Source organism: Trachymyrmex cornetzi, unplaced genomic scaffold (genome assembly GCF_001594075.2).
Source record: "Trachymyrmex cornetzi isolate Tcor2-1 unplaced genomic scaffold, Tcor1.1 scaffold40, whole genome shotgun sequence".
Taxonomy (NCBI): domain Eukaryota; kingdom Metazoa; phylum Arthropoda; class Insecta; order Hymenoptera; family Formicidae; genus Trachymyrmex; species Trachymyrmex cornetzi.
In genome coordinates this window covers 73,794-97,677 of record NW_017298744.1, presented here as the reverse complement: position 1 = coordinate 97,677, position 23,884 = coordinate 73,794, and the positions used below count along the sequence as shown (strand labels likewise).

Sequence of the window (23,884 nt, the reverse complement as noted above, 5' to 3'; positions counted from 1 at the left end):
TGAATCTCACTCCGAAGAGTGAAATCTCATCTTCTAAAGATTAAAAACTGAGCCACTCTTTTTTTAAGACTGACTCAATTCTGATTCTTCAGAGTGAAATTCCACTCCAAAGAATTTAGATTAGATAGATACGGATTTGAAAATAATTTTGTTAGACCGTCGAAATAATTATTCAGAAAACTCAAGCATGATGAGCAAATGTACTACAAAATGCTACAAAAAATTCTAGCAATCAGTGTTTGTTTGTAATTATTTTGAGAGTTCAACAAAATTTATTTTCACATGTGTTTCTAGCTAAATTTTTCTATACTTTTTAGCAAAATTGTTGTTTTTTTTTTCATACATGTACACGGTGTATATTTGAACAATCCGTTCGCAATCCGGGGAATCCCGAGCGAATTTTTCGTCGACGAAGATTTCGTTTCGCGTTACGGAATTGCATGACGCAAATTAACAAAGTTATTTGAACGAACCATTTATCGGAGATAGTCGCTCGTACAACGGACAGCAAATCGATCATGAACACCCTGTATACATGCGTACATACGCGTGTCTCACGATATTCCAATCAGAAGTAAGCGGCCCGATTCCTCACACGCGAATTAACATGCGTGTAGAAGGCACTATGCGTGTGTCCCACACTTTAATGACGCCGTAAACTGTACGAAAGAATACGATGAAAAACGAAGATGACGAACCGTAAACAAACTTGTTTAAAAATTTGGAAATTGATTTACTTAGAGAAATCTATCCTCAATTCCGATTCATACAGAAATATAAATCTCCCGAAATTTTTATAATTTTATGTAGTCTTGGACCAAAAATATGAAGCATTCCCACATATTGACTCATCATAAATGTAATCATTTTCTATCTAATAAAAAATAAATTAAATAATAATTTTATTTAAAAATATAAAATTTTTATCAAGTTTAATATATTGTTAGTTTTCTTTCATTACAGTCTTTTCCAAGAAGATGCAAACAATTGAGAATGATTATACTTATGATCAAGGCTATATAAAATTAGTTTATATACTTATAAAAACTATATATAGTTTATCAACTTTATATAGTTGCAAGTTTAAAGTTAGGAATGTGATAGCTATCATTAGTCTGATTTCACTGATGCAAGAATAACTTTAATCTCGCGATTTCTCTTACTGTTTATTTTTTCTAATTCTAAATTTAAAAAACATAAAGAGTAAATTAAACCGAGATTAAATCTTACGTTGGTGAAACCGGACCTCAGAGATAGGTATATATTACAAATCCAAATGTGTAAAAAATGACATCGATATACAGTGAGTGCAAAAAGTATTCGTACGAAGAAAATATTTTTAAAAAAAAACTTTATTTTTAAAAAGTAAATATTATTCAGCGAGAAATGAGTCATCGAATTGATATCGAATCGATATAAATACAATGATTTCAACATCAATTTGACGTCGATTGAACGTTTAATTGACAATGATTTCTTATTTTTTTTGGATGATTAATAATTTATTCATAAAAAATAAAATAGACTGTATGTTTCTTAAAATTATATATACCAAAAAGATGTGTATTAATTATACAAAATATATTATCTAAAAAATAAGAATAATCTGAAAATCTGAATAATCGAAAATTAAAAATTGTATTTGTACAGACGAGAAATTTCTTCTAAAATCAGGAATACATGCAAAGCCCGTTTGTTTATGTTAGAACAAAATGTATTCATTGTATAAAATTGCTAATTAATGTTTATTTTCTACAAATAAGGCTTTTTATAACAAATTTTCTTGTATGAATACTTCTTGTTCTCACTGTATATGTGTAATTTAGTTTTCCGTGTAAAAATGACACCACACGTTAAAATGTGTAAATCCATTTTTTAAATACAATGTAGTGTTTTACACTGCTAAAAACTAATCACACACATATATTGAAATCACTTTTTATACATTTGGATTTTCAATGTACAGGCGCGAAGATCATGGATCAGATGGGCAATAATTTTCTAGAAATAATTGTGTTATAAAACTTACAATATGATTATCCTTTATAACATAATTATTCCAGCGGTCAAGCGATCAACTCTCCCGACATGTATTTGTACTCTATTGAACGGGTTTGAGCACCCACGTGCGCTTTCAGGTGAAATCTACGCAACGCGACACGTGCCTCGACACACTGTCTACGATCTCTACTCTATGAATAATTCTAGATAGACGAGAATTTATGATTCGTCTGGTACACTCGTCTGGCAGTTACGGGTCACCGGGCGGGCTTTCCACACCAACAAGTTATCGCGATAACAGTTTACGAATCGCGACAAATCGCTTTACGCGATGAAATTTGCATCTAATATGGAAGCGAGAGAATGAACATTTATAATAAACTCTTGCAGCAAAACCAGCATCTTTTAATTAAATTCCGAAATAACAAAATAATTTTATACAATTTTATAATGATTTTTGTATTATATTGTATAATAAAATTATGTGTAATTAAATATATGTAGGTAATAATTAATAATAAATTAAATATATTTGTATAATATTTATATACATAAAATTATAATAATTATCAAATTATATATAAACATATTTAATTTATTATTATTAATTAAATCTACATTTTTTATGATATTCGAACCTGTGCAGAAGGAATTTATTATTTTGCTCCAAATCTCGGAAAAAGAAAACGTGACTCCGTTCCTAAGCTTCCATCATCACAGACTCCACTTCTACGAGAGTCGACCGCCTGTTGTTCGTCGCACGGTGTTTGAATTGACGAACGAATGAAAACTGCAGCACGATTTAATCCGAGGGAGAGGAATCGCACTTAAGACCTCGGCGACGAATTACGACTTCATGTACTCACCTGATTAATGTGCCTCAATTGGTCAATGAGCGCGCTGGTGTTCGTATTGCCGGAGTAGCTGGCTGGCGTCGTCGACATCGTTATCGTGAATTCAGGATTGTATCTTTGAGCGTTCAGACTGGAATCCACCACGGTTTTCGTATATCTGAAACAAAATTTAATTACGCCGTAATAAAACTGAATTAATTTCGTGAAATTACATTATATGCAGATAAGCAGATAATTTTGTAAACAAGAGCTAAATGAAAACCATGCGATAAGAGATTGAAATATCAACAATCTTTATTATAACAGAAACATAAACATAAAATTTACGACACGATTTGAATATCAAGTGTAAAAGCGGACTTGAAAATTTATACCTTTCGTATAAAAATAAATATATATATGAAACAGTTTAATAAAATCAATATTTATATTTTATAATATAATATTATAATTCAAATAAAAATGTTCTCTTTTTATCTTATTTAATGTATCTTTTTATCTTATTTAGTGTATCTTTTTTAAAAGCATATCTTCTTCTTATTAAAATAATTTGGATCCAAGTTCTAAATTGCTGCAAAATTTTTACTTTCAAATACAAAAAAATTTCATGTTTTCATTTAGTTACAAAAAATATTTGTAATGCATTCTTAATAACATTCAGAAAAGAAACTAGAAGGTATTACGAAATGATATGACAATTTCATTATCAAACTGTCACATCGCGCGTCTGTGATTCAATAAATCGGAAACAAATATCTATATAATGATATATCAAATATAAATATATATACACATACACCAAATATATACATATATATGTTCATGAATAGTCTAAAAGTCAACGATACTTCGCTGGGGACCTTACTGTTTATACAGACTTGGCTGTGAAAGCATGAATACGCGTCGTAGCGTTTAAACACAATAATCGGAGAGTTATGAATAGAATACACCGAGTGAGCATTTCTTCCGCGAGCTCAACACGAGTCTGGTTGCGTAAATCGTGAGTGTTAAATTACTTCGATATCGTGCTCGGCTTCTATCTTCCCTCGTATTAACGATATAAGCTCTCGCCTTGTTGCCAATACGCTCCAACGTGCCACCCAAATGAATCTGACAGGTGGATAGGCTATTGCATATATTCATTAGAATCTTAATGAGACGCGATATCAAGCCATACTTTGAATAACTAAATTATACGGCCAAGAAATTTACACCGAGAGAAATGTTTGGTACGTATAACATTTATTTTCTTGGGATGTGATTAACAGAAACTTTCTTACTTTTTCATTTAGAAATTATGCTGTTCTAATCAAAATTTGGTTAGATTAACCAAATTTTTAATAGAACAACACAATTTTTGTTATTCTATCCGCTGTTCTAATTAAAATTTGATTATTCTAATCGAATTTTAATTAGAACGACACAATTTTTAAAGGAAAAAGTAGAGTTTTTATTAGTCATATCCAACAAAACAAATGGTTGTACACACTAAAATTTCTCTCAGTACGTGGTTTACCTTTTTCAAATACACTGAATTTCGGAAAACAATTTCCCTATAAAAAATATAAAATTAGAAATCGATCTTCGCACGCCGTAATCTCGGCGTGAAAATTCCCATCCAGAATTTGTTACGCTTTGTTTGATATTTTACAGAAATACAAGGCAAAAGCGAAGCTCGATCCCACACCGCGCGTCTACCACGCATTCATCCGAGAGCGCGCGGTTATCTTCCGCGCTTCTATCTTCTGCGGGGTGCTGACCGACAAAAGAGACAAATCGCTTCGTGCCGCTTCGCGGAATATCGCCTTCCGCTTTTCGATCGCCACGCGATTAAGCGCCTGCGAATCAATGAACCGGGAACATATATATCCGCGAATAGTCCAGAAGTCAACGATACTTCGCCAGGGTTTTACAAAGAGCGGCCGTTACTTATATTACATTGTTCTCGCTAGTCCTCTATATTATTGCAACGAGTGCTATATAACGGTCATAAAGTGTGTGTTACGAGACACCGTATCTTAGAGATAAGATCAAGTAAAATCATCAAATATCTCAAACCTTAGGACGATAATTTATTAATCCACGAAATTATCGTTATTATAAATGATAACTATTATAACGCGTTTTATCTACTTCTGCAATTTTTATGTTATTTACCGTTAACATTTATACGAATTTCTAATTAATTCGCCATAATTTAATAATCCATGAAATTATCATAATTACACGGTATCTAAAAGACACAGATTTGAAAATAATTTTGTTGAACCATCAAAATAATTATGCAGGACTTAAGATGATTTTTAGAATGCTAAAACTTTTTGCAGTATTACTCATGTTTAAGTTGCCCACATAATTATTTATAATTTTAATTATTATTAATAATTATATATAATTTTAATTATTTTTATTACAATCCAACAAAATTATTTTTAGACCTGTACACTGTTAAATCTATAGTGTCAAATTTAATCTAATGTGAGTCGCCACTGCTCCTACTAAATATATCGTTATTTTTAACTAAAATAATAATTAAATTTAACACTATATAATGTTAAATTGATACTGTATAATGTCAAATATATAACCATTGTTTTAGTAAAAAATAACGATATTATTGAGTAGGAGCAGTGGCGACTCACATTAAAAGTTAATTCGACCCTATAAAATTTAACAGTGTATATAGCTAAATTCTTAAATACTTCAGCAAAATCGTTCTTTCTGCGTATTAAAAAATAATAAGTAACACGAGAGGTATTCCTGCAATTTTTATCACTGTTTATCATTGTTGGCAATAAATTTTATATAAATTTCTAATTTTTTTCTCCTTATATTTATATCCTCAATTCGAAAAGAAAAACCTCAATTCGCTTGATCTACCATGTTTTTTCGCTATTATTCCCACTATTCGTATGAAAAATATTACATCGCCAAACAAGCGTACCGAAGTATCTAGCGTGGCTCGAATGGCTCGATAGCGAATTGAAATATCGCCGAAGTCGTGGGGCCGACTCTTCTTCTCGGTGCTTCTGAATGCCGGCCATTCATGAAACGACCTCCTTGAGAGAGATCGTCCTTCACCCTCCTCTTCATCCCTTTTCACCTCGCGCACATGTCGCGCTTCTCAGTTTTCCCGCACCACCCAGCATCTTCCAGCGATTTTCCTCGCGAACTTTCCTCCGCTCCTTTTCCGCTAAATCGCACCTTGCGGCGTCTATCTCGAGTCATATCTTCTTTCAAAGCACTACATAACGTGCGTAAAGTTTCCTTTACGAACTCCCTCGCCAGTTTGCGAATTTTGATACGAAAATTCGCAAAACTTGAGGATTATAATTTTATGATTCCTTTAATCCTTTAATGCCATACTATACTACTGTTTTGTTACGCAACTCATCGTATATGGCATACTTAACTTTGATTGCTTGTAATTTTTATAAAAATAAACATATTATTACAAATTTTCTTTCAATTAAAATGCCAGACATTAAGATATATAAATCAAAATGTTACAAGTACCTATAAGAGAGCCACAACACTGGATGTTTTTTCACACTCTAAAACTTTAGAGTGAATATCACACTAAAGAGTGAAATCTCTGTCATGAAGATTGAAAATTAAGCCACTCTTTTTCAAGACTGACTCAATTTTCATTCTTTAGAGTGAGATTCCACTCCAAAAAATTTAGAGAACATGTGTATATATAAATTTTGTATTTAATATAAATTATCATAAAAAAAAACAATCAAACTCTACATTTATAAGTCATTTTCAATAAATACAACTAATCCTAATACTTAAATAATTTATACCCAAAAACGTGGAGTCGAAACGTTTTTTTTTAAATTTGTATTCAATAAAAAAATTGATATGACACATAAACATCCATTGGCTCTTATAAGTACTTGTAATTCTTCGATTTATAGATTCATAGTCTCTATAGAGCCTAATTTCATTCAGTTTAATTAAGAAATGCAATGGTATGAAGTAAATGTGTGTACCTCCACTAGTAGAAAAGTTATAAGCAATGAAATAAGCGCACCAAAGTTTCGAAAGAGATTATTTTTTGAAATAAAAAGCCAGTGGCATTGAAGAGTTAAAATTATTAGTACACTTGTTAGGAGAGCTAGAAGAAAAGTAAGAGCTGAGATATAGCGTTTTGCTTTCTTCCGCACCCCACCTGTCGCTCCTTTCTCCTCTTGAGTACCTCTTCATCCCTAACACGAGTACAATCTGCACGATCTCAACAGCGAGGGAAACGAAGACCGGGTGAAACGAACCGACAAAGACTGATTCTGCGGCGATCGAACGCGAAAACTGTTCGGATGAAAACGATGCGTTTTCCACCTCATTCGTTGCGAGTTATCACAACGCACAGAGTATTTGATCAATGACGTTTGCAACCAAAGGAGATATAAAACAGGAAGTAAAACAAACGTAATTCCTCGTCCCCCGAGAGTATATTATTTCGGTCCGAGGTTGTTTCTCCACGGGAACAGTTTTATTCCTCCGTTAACTCGACGTACGCGATCGACGCTTTTGTAATTAAAGCCCGGGTTAAATTTCCGTTTAAGTAAAGTCCGCTCGAAACTGAATAAAGGATGGAGGTAAATTTCACGTAAGGTTTGACTTTCAGTAGCTCGGCAACTCGCAAGAGGTTTTTTGACCTCGCCTAACTCCTCGCCCCGCGGAGGTATGTCCGCTGCAAATTGGTCAAAGAATCCGCGAATAAAAGAGGAGGGAAAGAGGGACGTGACGGATGTAGGGACGGCGGCCTTTATATATCGCGTATAGCGTATATAGGTGGTTATTCAGCTGTGAAGCATGTATGCGCGCATCGATCTCCACCGCCGGGAGATGGAACGTGCTTTGGGGCAGATTAATATTTCAATGCCCCGAGAAAGAGCGCCATGAGACGCCGCCATTATTCCGCGGATTCCGAAAGCAAGGAGGTACCCGTATCATCTCGTGCGCGAAATAGGACATCGGTTTCCGACCTAAATACGAAAGTCGTATCCTCCTGGGCCACGTTTTGTCATTTCGAAGAAGACGGTGGCTCAACATTTTATCTTAGATAACACGGAGTTTTCCTTTGCATTATTTGTACACTTGGATGCAATAAAGGTAAACGAGTTTTCTGGCTTTTAAAAGAAAATATTTTGACCGCGGTATAAAATATGAAACTACGCTACGATATGTGTGTGTGTGCGTGCTTTCAAATGGTAATTAAGTTTAGGTAATTATGGTTACAACTTTAATATCTTATATAAAACAATTATATGAATCACAAAGTTGATTAAAGCATATAATTGACGTAACTGATATTTTACACGTATTGTAAAAAAATTACATGTAAAATTATTTATGTAATTTTAACATACTTTTTTTACGGTACCTCGAAGAAAAATTAGTGTCAGCAAATTTTTTTAGAATCCGTTTATATATATAGATAACGTTGGAATTTAGAGTAACGACGAGCTGTCCTCGTTGCATTGTGCTTGTGTCGAGAAATCCGACAACGCGATCGAAATAGCCATTTTAGAGAAGGCATTCAATCAAGATGAAATTGCCGTATCGAGGAACAGTTTTAGAATCGCTTTAATCAAAGTTATTTCGCTGCAAGGAGAAGTGCTTTTATAATTGAGCGGATGAAGAAGTTCGCTCGATTATCGCGGCGGTTCGTTGATCACATTGAAGCGCTAAACGCAACTAAATTAATCGCGGCTAGTCTCCTTAATGGCCGGATACAGCGCGTTCTCACGATTGTTAGAAGATACACCACTGATCGTCCATCGTGGAGAAGAACGACACATTCGGCAGGAACAAAAACCGGACATCGTTGCGGCTGAAAGAACAATGATTATTATTTAGAGCTTAACGAACGCCTCTCGTTAACGAAAAAAAAATTAATTACAAGATTGCAATTTTATGCGGCCAGTTTCCCATTAAATTTGCATCGCGACTGCGATTCTAACGATATTAAAATTCAAAGCAATAATTTAATTCCATTTTAATCTAGGTGATTTAAAAATTTTTTAAAGTTATACAGAAATATATACGGAAATTTAAATGTGTACTAAAAAAAGAGTCCGATACAATAGCTATTAAATGTTGAAAATATTTTCAATTAAATATTCGATTGATATAACAAAAAATTATTAATAATTTTACTTTTCTAACTTTAGTAAAAATTACCAAACAGTTATATTATTATGTTTGGTAATACTTACTAAACATTTAGAAAAATAAAATTATATTTTTGGATATATAAACCGGATATTTGATTAAAATTATTTCAATCAATATTTAACTTATCAGACTTTTTTTTAGTTTAATAACGTACGTAAATATCGCATATAAATCGCAAATGTTTCGAATCTTAATGGGATTCTTAGTGTGGAAAAATAAATGTGAAACTGTTAAATAATACACTCAAAAAAATGATCTTGCAGTTATAGCGAAAATTACCTAAGCATGAAAAATTAGCTAAAATAGATAAATTTCTAGCAAGTACTGCGATATTGGATATGTATTGCATTTAATCATAGATGACAGAAATAGAATTTTAGATTTGTGCTATAAATTCTATGCGTATGATACATAATTTTCTATCAGATACAAAAAAACAGCGATAATTCTAGCTGGAGCAGCAAAATATTTTTATAAAAAGATGTTATCTAATCGTCCGTCAGCGATCATTACCTGACGGACAACAATTAGATAGCATATCTTTTTATAATTTAAAGATTTGATATTTATTTTTCTATATTGAAGATAATCCCATTAAGGATCGAAATGTTTGCGACTTATATAAATTATTATTATATTTATATTTGTCACTGACATATGTACAACAAAATTTTACAAAAAATTTCCAAGTATTAGCATTATTAACCAGCTCGGCTTACCGGCCTCTCTGTGACACTTTATATAATTTATCTCATATAAGCCTACTTACTCATTTTATATTTAACTTTAAATTTTATTTAATTAATTTAATGTTAACTCACAATTTTGAATTGAATTTAGATATTTTATTAAAAAAATAATAAATCTTGATTTCTTTTTCTATCAATCGTACTGAAAATCGAGCAAGACCGCGCGTGCGTTTACACTCAAAAAAGTGATCTTGCAGTTATAGCGAAAATGATTTAAGTACGAAAACTAGCTAAAATAAATAAATTTCTAGCAAGTACTGCGATATTGGACATGTATTGCACCTAATCATGTAGATGACAGAGATAGAATTTAGATTTGTGCTATAAATTCTATTTGTACAATGATACATAATTTTCTATCAGATACAAAAAACAGCTATAATTCTAGCTGGAGCAGCAAAATATTTTTTTGCGTGTATCTTCGAAGCCTGAGCTTAAGGCTGACTTCTTAAAAGGCGCATTTTTACTAATATCCTCGCGACAAATGGGCCGAGCCAGGCTCTCTATGAATGACTCGCTATTCACGTCGCTAGAACATTGATATTCCAGATGCTATCTCTCGAAATGTCTCGATATATATATGCGAACATCATCCACTCGCGAATGTATTATTTATAACATATATCGTCTGCGCAATTCGTTCCCATTCGAACGATGTATCGGATAAACGTATGCTAATATATCGTCCGCACTGTTCGACGTCAACCGAGCGTGTCGATGAAGCTGCAGCTAAATTAGAAGAATGATCGAACTGCGATTCGTTGATGACGCAGCGCGTGTTCGCATTCTTTTTTATAAAGTCTCCTATTGTTATCTATGCATTTATCTTTGATTTATGCATATAAGAATTTCTCTTTAGTTAGACTTATGTTCAACAAAATTGAATTTAAAAAAGTGATTCTGACTTGAATTGTGGCAAGGAATTAACGCGATATTCTCTAAAATGAATTTTATAAATCTTATTAAATTTGTATCATCAATTATGGCGTTCTTACAATGTTATACTTGGTATGTTGGATCTTAACAGTCACACAGCTGATTAAGGAGGTTATTTTCAATACTGGAATTGTCAATCATTTTAACCTACTAAGTAAGGAAACAATTTAATTAAAAACTATATAGATATGTGCTGAAGATGACTTAAAAAGAAATCAAAATAATAAATGTTATAAACTGATCACTGAGTTATGAAATATATATACGCTAAATCTAACTGCGTTTGCTCTCAATTGCCTGCATCTCACATATTTATTTAAAAATTGAATTATTTGTTGACGTTTAACATAAAAAGCTGTAGCGTTCTACAACTCACGACGCGAATGCGAAACTGTGTAAACGGGAACTTTATTTTGAAAAAGGGAGAAAATTGAGCTTCTCTGTGTAATTTAATCTGACAGTTATAATTGTGACTTAACAACTAATGGACCTCAGCTAACTCCTCAAATATTCTATAAAATGAAATAAAAGTTTAAACACGCCGCTTTCAGAACGCATTAGGATTTTCCGCTCGTGCACTCCTCGATTCAATTACAGCGAGTTGCACCGCGAGTTGCAGGTATGTTTTTGATTCTTTTTTTTTTTTCCTCGTAAACGTTATACTCGATCCTTTGTGCCATAATTCGCATAACGCACGCTCCAATTATTCCCGAGGCACTCGCTTGTTTGTCAGTGATCTCGCCACAGGCAGGACGAAGTAGATCGATGAATATGCGCGTGAACGCTCGGCGCAGCGTCATCGCGCTACGCGTCGCGAAGGTGTCGGGATTCGTGACGTCGCGACGTAAGTAAACGTACTCGTCGTCGATGATCCGAGTCATCGTCGGGGAACTCGCCTTTCGACGCCGGTAACCGACCGCGACGCGAAGCGCCTCTCCGTAAGCCGTATATCGGACACGGGCGATATACGGTTTCAGCACGCGATTCAGATATCAGGTTCCGCGGTTCATCACGACGATCGAACCGCGGAGTGCGTGTCACCGGATGAGATTAATCGGGATCATTCCTGTGTTCGGAGCGAGCGCGATACGTCGACTGCGAGTATTAACGGCGACATACTGAATTATCGATGACTGCCATTTAGCTATATTCCAACGTTATTCCGAAAATAAATAAAACTGATCTGTCAGTACTGTATTACATTCATGTTTTAAATAAACCGAAACTACGGCGCGCTTTTGTAACGCGCAATCTTCGTTTCGTTTTAACCTTTCAGAGTTAAAATTTGTAACACAATTACCGATGCTGGGTTCGTAAAATCCGTTTAATTTATGTTAATTAAAAAGCATTAATTAATTTCAAGGAACCGAAATGAACGTAGACGTATATAAAAAAGAATGAATACTAAATTGTATTTTAATCAGAATAATTCAGCAGATTTAACATAAAGAAAACTTAATTGTTTCATATTTTCAACAAAGAGGTTTGTAATTGAGTGGATTCACTAACCTGAGAAAAAGATGCCTTAATTTGTCGGATATAATGTTCATTAAACTATATAAATCCTTATTTAAAAAGAAACGGCGAAATAAAAGTTTACTTTTTAAATGGACAGCAAACTATTTTTTATAGTTAATAACAAAAAATGAAATATATTTTACAGAAACGTACATTCTGTCATCATAGTCAAATTTTTTTATATTCAATAAATATCGAAGAAAACGTTTGCCAATGAATATTTTAACTTTTTTTTCTCATTGTCAGTGTAGACCGATATACTAGAAAAAATGTATTTTTATAAACCAAACTTTTGCTGTAACGATAAAATATTTAGTTAAAATGTACAAAAAAAAATTTGTTTATACTAAACTGTTGAGTTAAAACTGTTTAGTATAAACAAATATGTTTGTTATTTATAAAGTAGGAAAATGTATTTAGCAAAAGCAAATAAATTTTTTGTTATACAAAAAAATTTTGACGGCTATTAAAAAAATGCCTCACTAAACAATTTTACTGAAGACACCAAATCTTTTCCTTTGTATAAAAAAAAATACTAATTGCAAGTATATTTCAATAAAAATAATTTAAATGTGCAGATTTAACAGAAAAAAATTGAATTGTTTCACATATTTATAGAGATTTATTGAATGTCCAATAGACCAGTTTCGGAGAATTAAATGCTATCTTACGAAAGAGTTTAAAAGAAAAATCTTTAAACACGAACGCTGTCTAAAGCCGTAATCATACCAGCGATTATGTGATTGTGATTTGGTGATTGACGATTACTTTTCAGCAAATTATAGCAAACTAATTACACTGTTTTGCTCTGATTGGTGATTACAGGTTAACGACAGTTCCGTAATTAAGGCCGGTATTCATAATCGAATTTTATATTTCAAACTAATCTCAAATAGAGTCAGATGTTACAAGCCAAAAGGATTATAACAGCATCTTAAATAAGAACGTACTACAAATATCTTCCCTAAGCGTATCCAATACTACGATTTGACGATTACGATCGACGGTCGATGTAGACCGATACAGGAATAACATTCGCGCGAGTTCGGGACTGACGAGGATCAATCTCGCGAGATGGAAGTACGAGCGATCGGCTCTCGGGCGAGAGAAGTGGCGAGTGCGAAGTGGCGAGAAATAGCAGCGCGAGATGATGTTGCGACATCATGACCTCGTGGCTGAGATGTTTGGCTACGTCGTCCGTTCGGCGATCGACGCCGCTCGGCGGACCCGGCGCATTACGCACACACGTACGTACGTGTGCATAACGTAGGCGCGCGTATCATCCGCATTTATCCGCGTGTACGAGCGCGTACGTGTCGCACCCACACGCGCACCGGCAGGTACCGGGCGACGCTGCGGCGCCCGTTTGCTCTCGTTGCCAGACTCTTTGGCGGCTTGGCGTCCCACAGGCTACGCGCTGCCATCTCCCTCCACCCCTCTCGCCACCTATCCCGTCGTCGCACCCTCTCTACACGTCATCCTCCTCTTCCTTCAAGTAGTGTCTTCGGACTCTCTCTCTCTCTCTCTCGCCATTCCACGGACGCTTCGTCTCCTCCACCTCAAGCCGTTACCAACGACGTCATCTTCGCCGATGTCCGAGAGTGGCATTGAAGAAGTCACGTCTTTCTTTTTTCAGACTCCTCGCTTCTTTCCCCGCATTGAAATCCTTCTAGCGAAGAGGTTATAGCTGTTATTATCGATGCTAACTGCGTCATGTATTATAGAGACGTCGCTCGATATAAAAAATATTCCGGATCGTGGTTGCGAAATTTTAAACAGTTAAGCAATATATTTTCGTTTTTAACGTCATACAATCTAATTCGGTTAAATAAATTAATTAAATAAACAAGTAACATCCTCCATCATGAGATTCATCGTAATGGATCGTATCCATCGTTAAATAGAATTAAGCAGGATGGCCAGATTCGTGACGAGCGTTAAAGGATGAGACCAGCGCGGAAAAGGTTCGGTCGTTTAATTAATTCAATTTACCCGCGCGCGCGCGCAATACCCCAAATTAATTAAATTCGCCGTGTAACACAAATTATTTTCGGAAAACTAGCCGCCGCGAATGCTGCGTGAAAGACGCCCGCTTTTCAATCAACCCCCGCCGTAGAATCGAATTACCGGAGTTGGCGAGCGCGCTCAATCGGGGGAGCCAAGCGGTTTCACTTCCCGCACCGGATCGAATCGTGCGGAATCCTCGACGGCTTCCTCGTCGGATCGAATCTCATTTAGATTTCCACGGTGAGATACTATACTCGTACGCCGCTCGAGCCGAGAGAGACCAGCCCGAGAGAGATCAGCGCGCGCGCGATAGAGAGAGAGAGAGAGGGGGGGGGGGGGAGAGGGAGAGAGAGAGAGCGGGAGAGGCAGCTCTTCCGGTGGAAGCCGTGGCACGCGAACGGCGTGTGTGTATATATATTTGTATGCACGTGTGCGCGTCCGTGCATATACGAGCGGTGACCGCGCGGGAACTCGCGTCGGCTCGAGTAAACCTGGATTTCAGGAGATTTAACGGCCGCGTCTGCCGGGAATACGTTATCGGTGGTCCCGCGCTTTCGCGATGCGGGAGCTGCCGCAGTCCAGGAAGCACGGGCTTGCCGTAAAATCGCATCCACGGGATACATGCGGGATTCCGCCGCGTACCTCGCGCGTGACGTTTACACGGAACCCACCCGGGCGGAATACAAAGAGAATAAGATACGCGTGAAGGGAACAATTGAAGAGCCTAGATAGTGGGAGGTCGCGCAACATTTTGCTGAAAACTTCATTTTCCGTCGCGGGAATGTTACATATGTATGCCGCAGCCGGCAAGCTCCACGCATCGCATTAACCATAGGCTTATATACATGTATAATAGAGATGAGAGCTGTTACGTTTTTTCTACCCTGAAATATTTTATAATTTTCTCGACATACCCTCATAGAAATTTAGTACCTACTGGCTAATTAATCTTATTTTTAGTATTAAAAGTACTGTTAATATTTACTCAAAGTAAGTGATTAATTAGCTAGTACTAGTATTAAATTTCTAGAAAGTAATGCCTACCTTCCGTTATCCATCTGACTATGTATAATCTACTCTAATAAAATATTCTATTAAACCTTGATCCTACTATTTGCTTAGATCCTTACCGCGTATGGCTCATATATCTATTTTTATCTAAGACACTCCCAAATTTCCGATCCACAATCAGTTAGTTAGGCCTGTTACACAATAGGGCCGTAAGCCGTAAGAAATTATCCAGTCATAGTCAATTATTTTTCTCATATTCAACTATGATTGGCCAATTTTTTACAGCTTACGGCTTGCGAATCTATTGTGTAACAGGCCTTACTAATCCTACATAGAAAAAACGATTTTGCTAAAGTATCTAAAAATTCAGCTAGATATATACGGATCTAAAAATAATTTCATGTGACTGTCAAAATCACATAAAATTAACTATCATATAGGTCGGTCAAGTATAATAAGCAATGCTGTAAAAAGTTTTGATATTTTGGCAACCAACTTGAGGAAAACTAATTTTTATGGATCTAATAAAATTATTTCCAAATCTGTATTTTAGCTAAATTGTCTAACTCAATTTTTAGATACTTTAATAAAATCCTTCTTTCCGTATTTAAATAGATCTTTACATCCTATATCGATTCTCACATTCTTCTCTTCTTTCTAAGAATCCCCACTAAATCGGTATTTTTAGTATTAGAACGCATCACGTCATTGGCCGTTTTTTAATTAAAATTACTCTTCCAATCGAACAAACCAAGATCTCTCTCGATTTGGAGTAGATTATTCTCAGCCGTCTCTTGCAGCGAACACACCTTTACCTCCCACAATTTGTTCAAAATAAAGTTAGCACAAGGACAGTTGTTACTTTCTTTTAAATTACATTGTATCTTGTACGTAACAGAGTTTCCATTGGAGACATGAGGACAATATTAGTACATGGAAAGAACAATTTTGTGAAGTATCTAAAAATTTAACTACATATAAATTTACTTTATTGAACGCTCAAGCTGGTTGCAAGAATATAAAAACTTTTTATAGCATTGCTCATCATGTTCGAGCTACATAATTATTTTAATGGTCCAATTATTTTTAAATCTGTATTCAACTAATTTAATTTAGCATAATTTTTTTTAATGCTTCAAAACCATTCTTTCCGCGTAAAAGAAAATAATAATAATTGATCAGATGCTTTCCTAATTGTTCAACGTATGTTGGAGAGAGTATCGAATTAATTATTGCTCTCTCTTACTAGTGTTATCCTCATATCTCTAATAGAAGCGCGCAGTCTATTATAGTCTATGGAATTAACAAATCATGCTTCGTGCGTACGTGGCATTTCAGACATCCCTTCATTGCAATATACGGAATCTCATTTAGACATTCTGCTTACGCTCGCTGTTCGATTATCCTCCGAATCAGCTTCTGCGCGATCGATTATACATATATTATCGCCAGAGCGAGTCCGAAACTCGTTTTCCCTGTCGCTTCAATGATACTCTCATTTCACGGTCGAGTAGCAGCATCTCCAGCGACTGTGGACAATGGTTGATAAAGGCGCTCGTCTCGTCTCTCGGATCTCCGATAACGGTCTGATTCCTCTCCGTTTCGTCGCTGACGGTTAATTAAGCGGCGGATAGCGCGCGTTTCGATTAGACGATCGAATAGCAGCACGTTATCGATCGCGAGATGGTATAATTCAGCGCGTGAACGATCAACCTCGTTCAAGCTAGGGTTCTAGGGGTGCGATCCACTTAACCCTGCAAATGCTTCGTTTGATCAATTAGAAGACAAAATTTTATGAATTGACCAATCAAAGAACGCTTCGAACTATTTGCAGGGTTAAGTGGACCGCACCCTAGATTTAAAAAAGTAACACATCCTTTTTATCTGAGAGTGCTTCATCTTCTTATTAGCTGCTTTCTCTTTTTTGATCGCCATTTTTTACTAATAATTCGTTTATCGTTCAATAAACGTTCAGTAATTCTTTAATATAATTTATTATTAAAATAATTTAAAGTCAATAAAAAGATAGGCAATTATTTGAACTATTCTTGTTAATGACTACGTTTAGCAGAAAAAGCAACATTTAAGTATTTATTCAAGTGTAAGTCATATTTCAGCTATAACAAGTTGATATTGTGTACACTGAAAGAGTAATTTCGTAAAAGAATCTAAAGATTCGGCTACATACAGATTCGAAAACAATTTTGTTGGAACATCAAAATAATTTTGCAGGAATCTTAAGCATGATGAGCAATGCTGCAAAATGTTTTGATATTCTAATAACCAATGTTGTCGTCCTACCTGTTTTGATGGTCCAGCAAAATTATTTTTCAAATCTGTATCTAGCTAAATTTTTAGATTCTTTAACAAAACTGCTCTTTCAGTGTATTACTAGGTCTGTTCTTTTTAGCTAAACACCTTTTCTCTTTACGTTGAAGGGAAAAACAAACAAGATGAAGCATGCAAGAAGTTCAGCTAAAAAGAACAGGCCTACTGTGTCACAAGAGTGTGTGTTCCGTTATTGGAAAGCACCCAATATCTCGAGCCTAAGTGGGAATCACTCTAGTCGAAATGAGGTGTCGCGTGTGAGATCCACGTAGGGTGGGAAGGAGAAGCGGGCCGCGCCGGTGTGAGGGCATCTTAAGGCGAGGCCACCCGGCCTGGGTGATTAATAAGGGTGCGAGAGAGCTACCTTCACGTTCCATTCTCCGGCGCTCTCCTCACCGTGCCCGCTTCTTTCGCGCCACGATCGTTCCCACGAAAGCGCATTCCGCGTGGCGGCTTGGATTTTGAGCGACGGCAGGATTCGATTAGCGAATCGCGTGCGTTTGTTAACCCTTCGCGCCCATTTATTCCCGGCCGGCATTCATTCGACTCAGAGAGGAGCGGCCGAATGAGCGTTGTACCATTTTTCTTTTGTTGCGGTAACAGCCCCTGTCCGATACGATAACGCGTTTAGAGTGAACTTATATTTACCCAATGTTATTATGTACACGTGACGTCAAAGAAGTGGAATGTTGTTGATGATTTAACAAGACTCCGTGTCAATAAATCTCGCGATTTTTTTTTTACGTCGAGAGAAAAACATCGACAACCTTAATTTTATGAAAAAATTGCGGCAAAAAAGGAATTGTTGAAACCAATGTATACTCACTCTCCGACACGTTCGCCGTTCCAGCAGTGTTTGTCGGGATACTCCTCGCAGATCGCGTCCGCTAATGTGCCGTAGAAGATGCGGGACCTGAGGACGCTCGCCAGGAAGTTAACCAGCTGCTTGTGCAACTTGTTCAGCACGCTGTCTTGTGCGTGAGACGGTAACGACGATGCAGCTGTATGCACCTCGCCAGTGGACGACGTGGACGATTTCGCAGCTGCATCCGAGGACACTGGGCTTTTCTCGCTATCGGCCGATAGCAACTCCGAACGACCGCACACCTTTCTCACCTGAAAATAGCCAAAAGCATCGATTCCGCTGATCATTAATGTATAACGAGATAAATAACTGACTACATGGAGAGAGCGATAGATTTTTTTCATGCAGTTGAAAATTTAACTAGATACAGACCTAAAAATATATTTGTTGAACTAGCAAAATAATTACATAGGATGTTCAAGCTGTTTCTTAAAATATTAATCCTTTTTACAGCACTATTCATCATGCTTGAATTTCCTTATACGTTCTTCTGATAATCTAACAAAATTCTTTTCAAATTTGCATTTAGTTAAATTTTTTAATACTTTGGCAGGATCGTTTTTGTCATGTTTGTGCATAAATATGATAAATCAGATACCAGTAGTGTTTCTAAATTATAAACGACGAGAATAAGAAATAAGGAATTTCTAATTATCGAAAATATGATTTGTACGAAAAGGAAACGAATGTAATGTTAATGGCATGACAGATGAGAGTCTTCTTTTTTTTTCAATCAGGAGAAAAATAGACTGGAACAAATGAAAGAGGTCGATTCTCGCGAAAATGTGACACCCTGTATATCAATGCCAGGCTGCACCTGGCTGCAAGTGGTACGGTAAATGTGACACACGCATAAAGATCAGCACCGTAAGAGCTTTTGCCAGCTACGGTGCGTCCGTTGGCAAGTGTCGCCTGCGAAACGGCTTGTTCCCGTTCGGAACGACGCGTCAATTTCTCGACGATTTAATAGGCGACGCGCCCTGACAGTTTTTACACTTGGCCGAGTCACGCCACGTTTCGGCGCGTTCACGCGTTAATCAAGGCGTACACGCGCGTGCACACGCATACGCATGCAGTATCTTGTCGCCAAAGAGTATTCTTCTCCGCTTGAAAACCGCCGGTGGTCGGGGACAAGCTCTTTCCGGAGGTCACAATTTTCTAAAGCACAGCGAAACACGTGAAACATTATGACAGCTGATGATGATATTTTTACGGCGTTCTCGGAGATTTTGCAAGACTTCTCGGAAAATAGTATAACATGGGTCTTTTTATAGCGTAATGTCTGTCGGAGATGTCCAAAGCCCCGAAACGTGGCGTTGCCAAAAGCGCAACTTTTCTCGTCTTCTTCTGCACGCCAGCCACGTGTACGTGTATTACGTGTCTCGAGGTAATCTAAGGTGCATTCACAACGATCACGTACAGGAACTCGCGATATTTCAGCCGGCTTAAGTTGTAAATTGCTATTTATGGATCACGTAAAGGTCCACAAACGCAATCACGCAATGGCGAAATTATTGAATCGTATACTCCACGGCGAACGAGGGACAATTCTTACCGATTTCATTTCGCCAAGAAGACAGAGTTTATAACAGGTCGATTCGCATCGCGTATCCTAAAGTTTTATAACATTTCTACGCGTCATCGCACAGCTCGATCACAAAGATAAAAGCGTTTTCGCTCGGAGCGAAAGTTTTCTGCTACTATAAAAAGAAGAAAAATATTATCTCTCAAATCGAAAACGATTCTGCCTTTATTTCAAACGCCCATTCGTCGATTGCGATTTTATGGAAAACGATTTTGTACAAAAAAAAACACGCCTCTCCGCTCCATTTTTCCATTACATTTTTTTTTGTTTGTCAATTCGTTTGAAATAAGATTTTTTTATTTTTCGAAATTTTATGTCATATAAAATTCGTCGCTATCCTTTATAGGCAATGATGAAAATGTCTTCTCTAAAAGTCAACTCGCGATAAAAAATACGTTGGTCATAATTTTAATTACCTTCATAAATATGTTTTATATGCGGACAGCCAATGGATTTCGAGAATTTTTAAAATTCTTTTCTGGTATAAAAGTACTTTTTATCGCCTCGTTCCTAATTACATCATCACTAATCTCATGTATCAAACATATAATTTCGTTTCGTTTTTATCGCCTTCGATTACCCATAATTATTAATCTCGTCAATCAACATAACAAACTCGTAAATTTCTTTTAATAGATTCACGCCACCTTTTCGAAATCTACTGTTAATGTCATTATTAATCTCATCCACACTGAGGAAAAAAATTTATTCAACGAACTAAACACATTTAGTTGTTTGCAGATTTGGTTAATTCAACAAGTTTCATTTAATTGAATGTAACGTTAGTCTGCTTAACAAACTGTTCAATGTTAAGCAGACTACGGTTAAATTCAACTAAATAAAATTTGTTGAATTGACCAAATCTACAAACAGCTAAATGTGTTGGTTGAAAGAATTTTTTTTCAGTGCATCAATATAGCATTTATCTCCACTGCTCGATTTTATATCATACTGAAGTTTTTTAAATTCTTACGAAACCGAAATATGATGCTTTGAATAAGAACTTCGGAAAATGTCAAATTCTGATTTTGATGAAACTTTGTAAACATGTTTTTATATAATAAAATATTATCTTTATTTATCCACATCGATAATACTTTTTAAAACTAATTATTTTCATATTTTTATATTTTTCATATTTTCATATTTTTATATTTTTTGTATTAAAATTCATATTTTTTCAAATTATTTTTAAAAAATGAATAAATAAAGGTAATTTTATTATAAAATTTATGTATGTACAAAACCTTTTCTTGATATCTTAAATAGTTTTTAAGATATAACAATAAAAGCTAAACTTTATTTATAAAGAATGAAAATTCATCTCTTAACTGTTTTCTCACTCCAATTGATACTTTCTACATACATCTATGTGCCTATATATACATATAAAATTTCATTAAAATCAAAATTTAATACTGTAGGAAGTTCCTTTGTTTATATCACACTGAAGTTCCTTAAGTTTTCTCAAGACCACAATAAGCAACGCTTCAAATAAGAACTTCGCTAAGTACTTCACGTAAAGTATTACATCCTCATCGTGGCAATAGTTATCCAGGGAGATTGCTTTTGTGATTTTTACCAGGTCGTGCGATAGGCAATGAACCCGTTTTATCGTTACTGAGATCAAAACACACGAATCAAGAGCGTTTATCACCTTATCAGCCGCGCCGCCGTTTATACAATAATCATTAAAATGATCGTTGACATCTCTCCCGCGAGACTCCCGCGCCGCCTTTCTGTCCTAATTACTTTTTAACGCGGCCCATAAAAGGAGCCCAGGCTCCGGCAATGCGATGGTTGCACTTCGGGCTCTTCGAGGCGGCATAATCGTAAAACCGGCCGGCCGAGCGTAATTAAGACGGCACGCGTGGGCGTTCAAACGTCGCTCGCTCTCTCGTCTCTCGTCTCTCGTCTTCTCGATTTCTCATTTTTTTCTTTCTCTCCTTTGCTGTCCTTCTTCCTTCTCTTTCCAAGAGACGCGACTCCTCCATCCTTCCTTCTCTCGATCCTTTCTCTACTCGAGCGAAGTGGACGAAACACGGAGCGAGTTTGGAATGCCGTGCATCTACCGTGAGAAGACTTCCAAACGAGTAGAACGATAATATTGTCCCAATGTGATTTTGCAAATATGCGATCTTGCGATATTACGGTTCGTAAAAGAACTTACAGTATTATATAATTGACAGTGTGGATTATATCAATTCTATTGATTTATGCAATCAAGCTAAGTAGTGGCTTTTTGTAAGAAATAAAGACTTCTCAATGAGAAATCTTTATTTCTTATTAATTCTAGAAAAAAGAAGATAACCGGCAGTAATTCTAAAGTATAGTTATGCAGATAAGACTGGCATTTAAACCGTATCTGCGATATAACTGATTTAAATCATTTAACTTGATGGTTTAATGACTTCTCTTTCATTGCTTCCCGTCGGACGAAGAGGAACAGATAAGGATGTTACATCTTTTCTAGTAAAGCTGAATGGCTTAAAGACCAATTATATTAAATGATAGAAAAAAATGTTTTAAAAGATAGGATATATAATAAAAAAATATAATATAAATATGTGAAATAAATTATTATATAATAAAGAAATATATAAATATAAATATAAATACTTTCGTACTATTTATGGTATAAAAATATAAATATAAAAAAATATATATATATTAACTTTTATAAAACGAGAAAATCGCTATAATAGTGCTGAAATAATATCATATTTTGAAGAAAAGGATGCAACAAAATAATCAGGGTTGGGAAAATAACTTCACAAAAATTCACGATTACGTTACTGTTACTCGCTACTGATTTCAAAAAGTAACGAATCATTATAATTTCTGTTACTTTTTCACCAAATTTTTATGATTTCTTTTTTAAAGTGTTGATCACTCACGTGAATTAATTCAACCAAAAAAAATGTTTCTGGAATTCTGGTGGAAAATGAACGATCCAGAATTTTTGTTACTAGATTTTTGATTAAATTTACTAAATGTTGATTATTTCAACTAGGATTTTAATGGATTTAACCACTCTCTAAATCTGAATCAGTGGTTAATCACTGATATCAGTGTCAAGTATGCCACTGGTAATCAGTGAATGAAATGTGAGATCTCTAACCTATCTAATCTTTATTATGTGATCTAACTAACCTTGTTTTAGTGCATAAATTCAGTGAATGTAGCATTAGAAGATTGAAATTAACATGCAAATAGTATTTTAATTATATAATGCTCAAACATTCTTCCTTTTTTAGTTGAACTTTACTGATAATTACTGATATCAGTGCCAAGGATGCCACTAGGTAATTAGTGACTATCCACTGATTCAGATTTAGAGAGCAGAAATCTTGTAAATTTAACTAAAATTTTGGATCGTTCATTTTCCACCAGAATTCTAGTTAATACAACCAAATTTTTTTTCTATGCTGAACCCGTTCAACACGAGATCTATAGTGATTATGATGGTTATGATTAATTGCAACACGATCAAACATAGCTCTTCTTTTGAAAATCGATTATTATTATTATTATTATTATTATTATTATTATGGAACACACGTTCCATACATTACATATAAATTGTATACGTATACAAACGATAAAAGTAACTATTATATTCGTTACCATTAACGTTACAAATAAGAAAATGTAACATCGTTACCCAGTCATTATTGAAAAAAAATACAAGTAACACGTTTCCCAATTCTGGAAATAACGAATTATAAATCTTAAGGAAAATCTATAAAATTTTTAAATAGACTCCCGTTCTCTAAAGACTAAGATCAAACAAAACAAAATCACTTAATATAATTCTCTCTCTCTCTCTCTCTCTCTCTCTCTC

General features: G+C 35.4%; 1 protein-coding gene across 2 annotated transcripts in view; it reads right to left on the bottom strand.

Annotated features, from left to right (window-relative positions):
* Positions 1-23,884, bottom strand: part of dally (division abnormally delayed protein) — a 54,898-nt gene that overhangs the window by 3,879 nt on the left and 27,135 nt on the right. The window contains exons 5-6 of one of the 2 annotated variants that reach the window (XM_018512375.1): positions 18,417-18,706; positions 2,868-3,012 (exon numbers count right to left, since the gene is read on the bottom strand). In XM_018512375.1, the coding sequence (XP_018367877.1) occupies positions 2,868-3,012; positions 18,417-18,706 (435 nt within the window). Of the gene's footprint in view, positions 1-2,867; positions 3,013-8,529; positions 8,698-18,416; positions 18,707-23,884 lie in introns of those variants that run through there. The other variant, XM_018512376.1, reaches the window with a different exon arrangement.